We start from the raw sequence: 7,816 nt of genomic DNA on the forward strand, positions 1-7,816 counted from the left end.
TGCCCTTCAAAGTATAACTACTAGTGGAAGGATGAGAACAGTAGAAATAGGATAATTCCCTTTGAGTCGGTGTATACTTACTCAAAAGGGTGTCAACAGTTCTCAGCCTTGCATGTAGTAATCTGTTCAACTCAATTTTATTCGTTATTTTAAATCGCTTCCAAAAGACCGTTTAACAAAACCTGATTCTGCCATTCAGGGCTCTGTTCAATCCGTATCTCAAAAGTTCAGCGCTAGAGTTTAATAAAAATGTAAAGGTAATGTTCCCGCGTTGACAATCGGAATTACTTTTACGTTTTTATTGCGCAATTCGTAACACTTCAGTGGTAGATTGAATAGAGCTTCATTCACTGATTGCAACACTGCATTCAATTTACTACTCGTTTATACCAAGTTAAATTGTTTACTGAAATACTGTTGCGTAGAATATGAAGCATGCATCAACCATTCAACCTAGAATGTTCTGAAAAAGCTGTTGGTGAATTTAACTTGGTTAGATGGATGAATCAATTGTGTATGGTTAAACTATCATGAGCGGTCTCCAGTGATGTAGTTCATTTAGAGGTTGTCCATGAGATAGACATTTCAGTTCTTTCCTGAAAGAGATTTTTGGAAAAAGGAATCGAGAGAAGTTGAGTTTTGCCTTTTATAAAATTATATTTTTGGGCTTTTGAAAAAGGGAAGGCTGAAATGTGAATGTCTCAAGAAAATAAACTATTTACAGGCTGTTTTATCAAATTAAGTTGTCACGTTTATGCATAGGAGATGTCATGTTGGGGTAAAAACAGGATTGTAAAATTTCAATAAAATACTTTTCTGAAATTGTGATGACTATAAATGTCATATGTAACAATTATTTTGTATTAGATCCATAAACCTATTTCATAAATAGCAAATTCCTAAAAACACTTCAATGTTGCTCAAAGCAACATATGGTAGGCCATCATTGTAAATAAGAATGTGTTAATTGACTTGCCTAGTTAAAAGTTAAAAAAAAAAAAATTTAAACAAAGCAATCCAATGCTACAGTGCATTCAGAAAGCATTCACACCCCTTCCCCTTTTCCACATTGTTACATTAAAGCCTTATTCTAAAATGGACTAAATACAAATTATCACTCAGCACACATCCCATAAAGACAAATCGAAAAGAGTTTTGTAATACACTGCTCAAAAAAATAAAGGGAACACTTAAACACAATGTAACTCCAAGTCAATCACACTTCTGTGAAATCAAACTGTCCACTTAGGAAGCAACACTGATTGACAATACATTTCACATGCTGTTGTGCAAATGGAATAGAAAACAGGTGGAAATTATAGGCAATTAGCAAGACACCCCCAATAAAGGAGTGGTTTTGCAGGTGGGGACCACAGACCACTTCTCAGTTCCTATGCTTCCTGGCTGATGTTTTGGTCACTTTTGAATGCTGGCGGTGCTTTCACTCTAGTGGTAGCATGAGACGGACTCTACAACCCACACAAGTGGCTCAGGTAGTGCAGCTCATCCAGGATGGCACATCAATGCGAGCTGTGGCAAGAAGGTTTGCTGTGTCTGTCAGCGTAGTGTCCAGAGCATGGAGGCGCTACCAGGAGATAGGCCAGTACATCAGGAGACGTGGAGGAGGCCGTAGGAGGGCAACAACCCAGCAGCAGGACCGCTATCTCCGCCTTTGTGCAAGGAGGAGCACTGCCAGAGCCCAGCAAAATGACCTCCAGCAGGCCACAAATGTGCATGTGTCTGCTCAAACGGTCAGAAACAGACTCCGTGAGGGTGGTATGAGGCCCGACGTCCACAGGTGGGGGTTGTGCTTACAGCCCAACACCGTGCAGGACGTTTGGCATTTGCCAGAGAACACCAAGATTGGCAAATTCGCCACTGGAGCCCTGTGCTCTTCACAGATGAAAGCAGATTCATACTGAGCACGTGACAGTCTGGAGACACCGCGGAGAACGTTCTGCTGCCTGCAACATCCTCCAGCATGACCGGTTTGGCGGTGGGTCAGTCATGGTGTGGGGTGGCATTTCTTTGGGGGGCCGCACAGCCCTCTATGTGCTCGCCAGAGGTAGCCTGACTGCCATTAGGTAGCGAGATGAGATCCTCAGACCCCTTGTGAGACCATATGCTGGTGCGGTTGGTCCTGGGTTCCTCCTTATGCAAAACAATGCTAGACCTCATGTGGCTGGAGTGTGTCAGCAGTTCCTGCAAGAGGAAGGCATTGATGCTATGGACTGGCCCACCCGTTCCCCAGACCTGAATCCAATTGAGCACATCTGGGACATCATGTCTTGCTCCATCCACCAACGCCACGTTGCACCACACTGTCCAGGACTTGGCCACCTCATCAGGAGCATGCCCAGGCGTTGTAGAGGTCATACAGGCACGTGGAGGCCACACACACTACGGAGCCTCATTTTGACTTGTTTTAAGGACATTACATCAAAGTTGGATCAGCCTGTAGTGTGGTTTTCCACTTTCATTTTGAGTGTGACTCCAAATCCAGACCTCCATGGGTTGATAAATTTGATTTCCATTGATCATTTTTGTGATTTTGTTGTCAGCACATTCAACTATGTTTTAAAAAAGTATTTTATAAGAATATTTCATTCATTCAGATCTAGGATGTTATTTTAGTCTTCCCTTTTTTTTTGAGCAGTGTATATAGTACCAGTCAAAGGTTGACACCTACTTGTTCTTTATTTTCTACTTTGTATAATAGTGAAGACAAACTATGAAATAACACATATGGAATCATGTAATGATAAAAATTAAAATCAAGACATTTTATGTTCTTCAAAGTAGCCAAGAGTGTGCAGTTGTCATCAAGGCAAAGGGTGGCTACTTTGAAGAATCTCAAATATATTTTGATTTGTTAAACCCTTTTTTGGTTACTACGTGATTCCATGTGTTAATTCATAGTTTTGATGTCTTCACTATTATTCTACAATGTTAGAAAATAGTCAAAATAAAAACCATACATTTGCAAAAACCCATTTCTGCTTTGTCATTATGGGGTAGTGATTAAATTGAGGGGAAAAACAATTTTAGAATAAGTAACGTAAGAAAATTTGGAAAAAGTCAAGGGGTCTCAATACTTTTCAAAAGCACTTTTCAGTAATGAGACAAGGAAGTTTAATTTTATTAAAATGGAACAAAATGGAGTCAAAACGTTTTTCAAAAAGCACAACATGCTCTAAAACAAATATACAATCTAAATATATGTTCTTCACTGTCATGGTCCATCTTCTCCCCATGGTTATGCAATGACACCTGATCAATCAGTCAGTGTGAATGCATTTCACTCCATCTGCATTCATTTTGAAATACAAGTTGGTATGTCTGTATATCAGTCTCTCCTGTGTGTAAGTCTATGTGTGGATGTGTATGATAAATTGTTTGTGTACTCCTCACTTTCCCTCTCCCTCCTTCTTGACCTTGAGGAACTCTGCCATGTTGGAGAAGTATTTCTGGTTGGCCTCAGCCACCTTCTTCTCTGCTGCATGCGGGTTCACGATCTCCAGTCCCTGAGGAACACAGAGTTCAGTTCAAGTACAATTCCACAACAAACAGAAACAAGGAGGCCACCCCTGCTGGTAAATGCTAACGTTACTGGTGATGAAATGCTTCATTTGTTGACATAATAAAATCAAATACATGTAGCTTTTTTTCATGTGAAAACAAAAACCAATTTGTCCTACCTGTAGTGGAGTGAAGGCTACGCTGGAACTTGTTCCCGAGGAGTTGTCTCTGACCGAGGACCTCCCGCCAACTGTGGACCTCCCGCCGACTGTGGACCTGCTGCCGACTGTGGACCTGCCGCCGACCGTGGACCTGCCGCCGTATGTCATGTTCTGCTTCTGCAGCTTCCTCTGTAGGGACTTGGATATCCTGGCCTTGGTGGCCTCGTTGACCTGAGCCTGTCTGACGCGTCCGCTGCCCGACTTCCCCAGCTGGCCCAGACTGAAACCCAGGTCCTCCTGGTACGCATCATCCTCAATCTGAGAGAAACAGAGACAGAGGGTGGTTGGTTAAAAAGATTTATTGTAATTACACATAGTAAAATATAGTAACAACTGTCCTGAAAGACAGATTAGCTGTTCTGACCTCTGCGAAGGTCATCCTGTTGGCATGTTTCCTGATCTCTGTCAGACCCAGACGCTCCTTCATCTTACGATACCTGGACAAGGACAGACAAAAAATGAGACCATCAATAAATACTGTTTAACATTGCACTTTGAAAAAAATGACAACTCAGGACCAGTTATCTACACATCCCTAAAGTAAATACCTCCGCCCTCCTCTCTTCTTCCTCTGTCCATCCAACGGTGCTGGCAGGGGTTTGACAGTCTTCACTGGTGGAGGCTCCTGCCATTTATCAAACTTCTTCTCGATCTCCTCTTTCAGGTCGTAGCCCACCTGCACAGAGAGAATAAGACCAGAGTTAATATGTAACAGACGTTTATTTACCCCTTTCTTCCCTCTTCCAGTTCTCACCTTGCCGTCTGCACTCTCGTGGAAGCTGTCCACTCGGGATGCCAGGGTGCACTTAGCTGAAACCAGGCGTGCTGCCTTTCTCCTCAGGTCCTACAACACAGGGATAACTCTTGTTAGCTTAGGTAAAGCCACAGTCAAACAAAGCTCTTGGGAACACAGCGCCAAGTGTGGTGCACTGACCGGGGGTAGAGTCTGGACCACATCACAGTGGTAGATGTAGCCGGTGTGTGGGAGCACAGCGGTGCTGCTGAACCCTGACAGGGTCCTCTTCTGGGTTCCCAGTAGCATCAGGTTACAGGCTGGCATCTTAGACAGGTTGGTCAGGCCCCCAGCAATACCTACCACCACAGGGAGGAAGATGACCTTATGATTGGGAGAATCCTGTAAATTATATAAAAAAAACTAAATCCTTATAATCACTGACCCATGATCTTGGCTGCAGTCGAGGCTCCAACGATGACTGACAGATTAGGAGCAATGAATGACATCCTGGACTCCACATATTCATAGATCCTGTGTTTTGATTGGTTCAGCTCTAGCGCCATGTCACAGGCCTCCTCCAACCTCTTCAGTTCATCCTCACCCAGCATCGTCCTGGAAACAAGTCATGTTGATATTACAACATCAAATGGATGTTGCGGTTCCCTGTTGTGTAGATAATGTAAGGTCTATTGATCATATTTCTATCTGAACATTCTGTAAATGTCTGCTCCACCAAATAAGTTCACTCCCATTGGTGGACCTCTCCAACTGAATCAACCCAGGTGTCCCTGCTCTTACCCGTGCGTGGTGGAGGCTGTGACGTGTCCCTGCTCTTACCCCTGCGTGGTGGAGGCTGTGACATGTCCCTGCTCTTACCCCTGCGTGGTGGAGGCTGTGACGTGTCCCTGCTCTTAACCCTGCGTGGTGGAGGCTGTGACGTGTCCCTGCTCTTACCCCTGCGTGGTGGAGGCTGTGACGTGTCCCTGCTCTTACCCCTGCGTGGTGGAGGCTGTGACGCGTCCCTGCTCTTACCCCTGTGTGGTGGAGGCTGTGACGCTGACCACCATGATGGTGGCGTTGGTCAGGATCTGCTGCAGATTCTCGTTGTTTTTACACTTGTCCAGGTTGTTCCCCAGCTCCTACACACAGTGTTCAGCCCAACAGCAGGGACATGAATAGTAGACAACAGTTTAAAACAATGTAGACACATTTTGATGTGGAAGAGAATTCTCCTCTAACATCAGCTCACCTTGACAGTGCGGACGTAATCCAGAGAGTTGGGCACCAGGGACTCCAACTCAGGGAACCTCTTAGAATACTTGTCGCGTACAAACTTGTGAATGATGTCTGACAAAGACAAACAAAGACGCCATTAGACATAACGCAATGCAAGCAAATTACAGCAGCATATTGACACAATCACTTATGAGCATAGTGGACTCACTCAGTTCGTTCTCAATTTCTACTGTGAGGTTATTGGCAGCAACGATGAGCTTGTATTCTGGGTCTGCCTCCACCGGACCGGAGACTGAAGAGAAAGGGAAGAGAGGAGAGTCAGTAAAACCACAAGATGGAGGTTCAGAAACCATTGAAGTAGAATCAGTATCCATTGTATTCAGAGTGGAACATAAACCACAGAACGAGACATCCAAACAGCCAATTATAGAAGTGCTGTGTCTTCAATAGGGCGCCATGTAGCCTAGAGGTTAGAGCATTGGCAAAGTAACTGACCCAGTAAAATAACCCTATCCGGTGTATGTGACAACAAAAACATAGAAACAGTCAACAATCACCTTCAGAGTTCTTGCGCTGCTTCTCGACATAGATTGCAATTTTGTCCATGATCTCTGAGAACTGTAAACAAACAAATTGTGGGTTTTCAAAACAAACCTTGGAAATAGCTTATATGTTCTAGAACAGGGTTTCCCAGTCCTAGGCCCCCCCTGGGAGCACGTTTTGGTTTTTACCTTAGAACTACAGAGCTGATTAAATCATCAAAGCTTGCTGAGTTGGTTATTTGAATCAGTGCTAGGGCAAAACTAAAATATGTACCCACGGGGGGCTCCAGGACCCAGTTTGGGAAACCCTGTTCTAGTATATTGACTGCACACAGCTCCACACACACTGTCCTGACCTGTTTGCTGTTGCGTAGTTTAGCGATGGACGAAACACTCTCAGCTCCGCTGTAGTCCACCTCCATCTCCTCTGGAATGTCCTCCAAACCTCCCTCCACCTGTCCCTCCCCTGCCTCCCCATCACTCTCCCCCTCTTCCCCCGGGTACAGCCCGTCCTCCCCCTCATCCCCCGCCTCCTCCAGATCAGCCAGGAGCTCATCGGCCAGAGACATCTGCAGGAAAGGAACAACAATGTGGGACAAGGCTGTGTGACATGGGGAGGGATATGAAGTCAATTCCTAGCTAGCCCACAGCTGAGCACGCACACGTGTGTAAATGACCTAGAGTGAAAACGTGTGCAATGTCTAAATGTGAGAATCTATAATATTTTCCATAAAAACAATTGGTTATGGTTCATTGATTAATTTGTAGCTAGCTAACGTTAGCTGTGGCGCATCTCAGTGCTCGAGGCGTCACTATAGACCCTGGTTCGAGTCCAGGCTGTATCACAACCGGCCGTGATTGGAAGTCCCATAAGGTGGTGCACAATTGGCCCAGCGTCGTTCCGGTTAGGCCGTCATTGTAAATAATAATTAGTTCTTAATTAACTGACTTGAATAACTGACTTAAATAAAGGTTGAATAAAAAACAATTCAAAGCTGGCCTCGCTGGATAACCGTGGCTATAACAGCAGTTAGCTAGCTAAGTCTAGCTAGTTAAATAACAGGGAAACGTTCGCAAGTTGGCTGAAATTATACGGCACAAATTTATGAGAACTTACCTTCGGAGTTCGAAACTCCTACCGTCAAAAGAAACCCTACAAATCCAACAACTTTCGAAATACGTTCGACGTTAAAAAATATTTGCTTGCGTTATCAACGTCGCCTCTATAGCGAGTCGCAGACGAAAGGCATCACCATAAATAATCTAACGTTTGTAACGTTGAGCCTTGAGCAAGGCTTTATGGGAATTGCTGTTTTTATCCGTAGTATAGGCCAGTATCAGACCTGGATAAATGTGAATGGTCTTTGTCTCACTCATATTTCCAGTCTTAATGCATTCTATATTCAATGGCTAGACATTCCGCGATTTACTTTGGGTAGAGTATTTTGGAGATTAGTTATTCACCCATTATTGACCATCCTTTGGTCCAATTTCATAATAAGCATCAGGCCTTCATAACCAGAGATGGGGGATGGGAAATAAGATTAGCTATTGTTATGCAA

At 44.1% G+C, this 7,816-nt stretch overlaps 1 protein-coding gene across 1 annotated transcript; it reads right to left on the minus strand.

Annotated features, from left to right (window-relative positions):
• Window positions 1-3,120: 3,120 nt before the first annotated feature.
• Window positions 3,121-7,521, minus strand: LOC110536762 (U4/U6 small nuclear ribonucleoprotein Prp31). Its single transcript, XM_021622453.2, has 13 exons — window positions 7,372-7,521; window positions 6,611-6,823; window positions 6,270-6,330; window positions 5,921-6,004; window positions 5,726-5,823; window positions 5,509-5,615; window positions 4,919-5,088; window positions 4,675-4,832; window positions 4,495-4,584; window positions 4,289-4,416; window positions 4,105-4,177; window positions 3,699-3,998; window positions 3,121-3,524 (listed from the first exon to the last, which is right to left on the minus strand). Exons 2-13 carry the CDS (start codon window positions 6,821-6,823, stop codon window positions 3,408-3,410), a joined length of 1,599 nt encoding a protein of 532 aa, XP_021478128.1. The 5' UTR covers window positions 7,372-7,521; the 3' UTR covers window positions 3,121-3,407.
• Window positions 7,522-7,816: the final 295 nt, after the last annotated feature.

This window comes from Oncorhynchus mykiss, chromosome 2 (assembly GCF_013265735.2).
Source record: "Oncorhynchus mykiss isolate Arlee chromosome 2, USDA_OmykA_1.1, whole genome shotgun sequence".
Classification (NCBI taxonomy): Eukaryota; Metazoa; Chordata; class Actinopteri; order Salmoniformes; family Salmonidae; genus Oncorhynchus; species Oncorhynchus mykiss.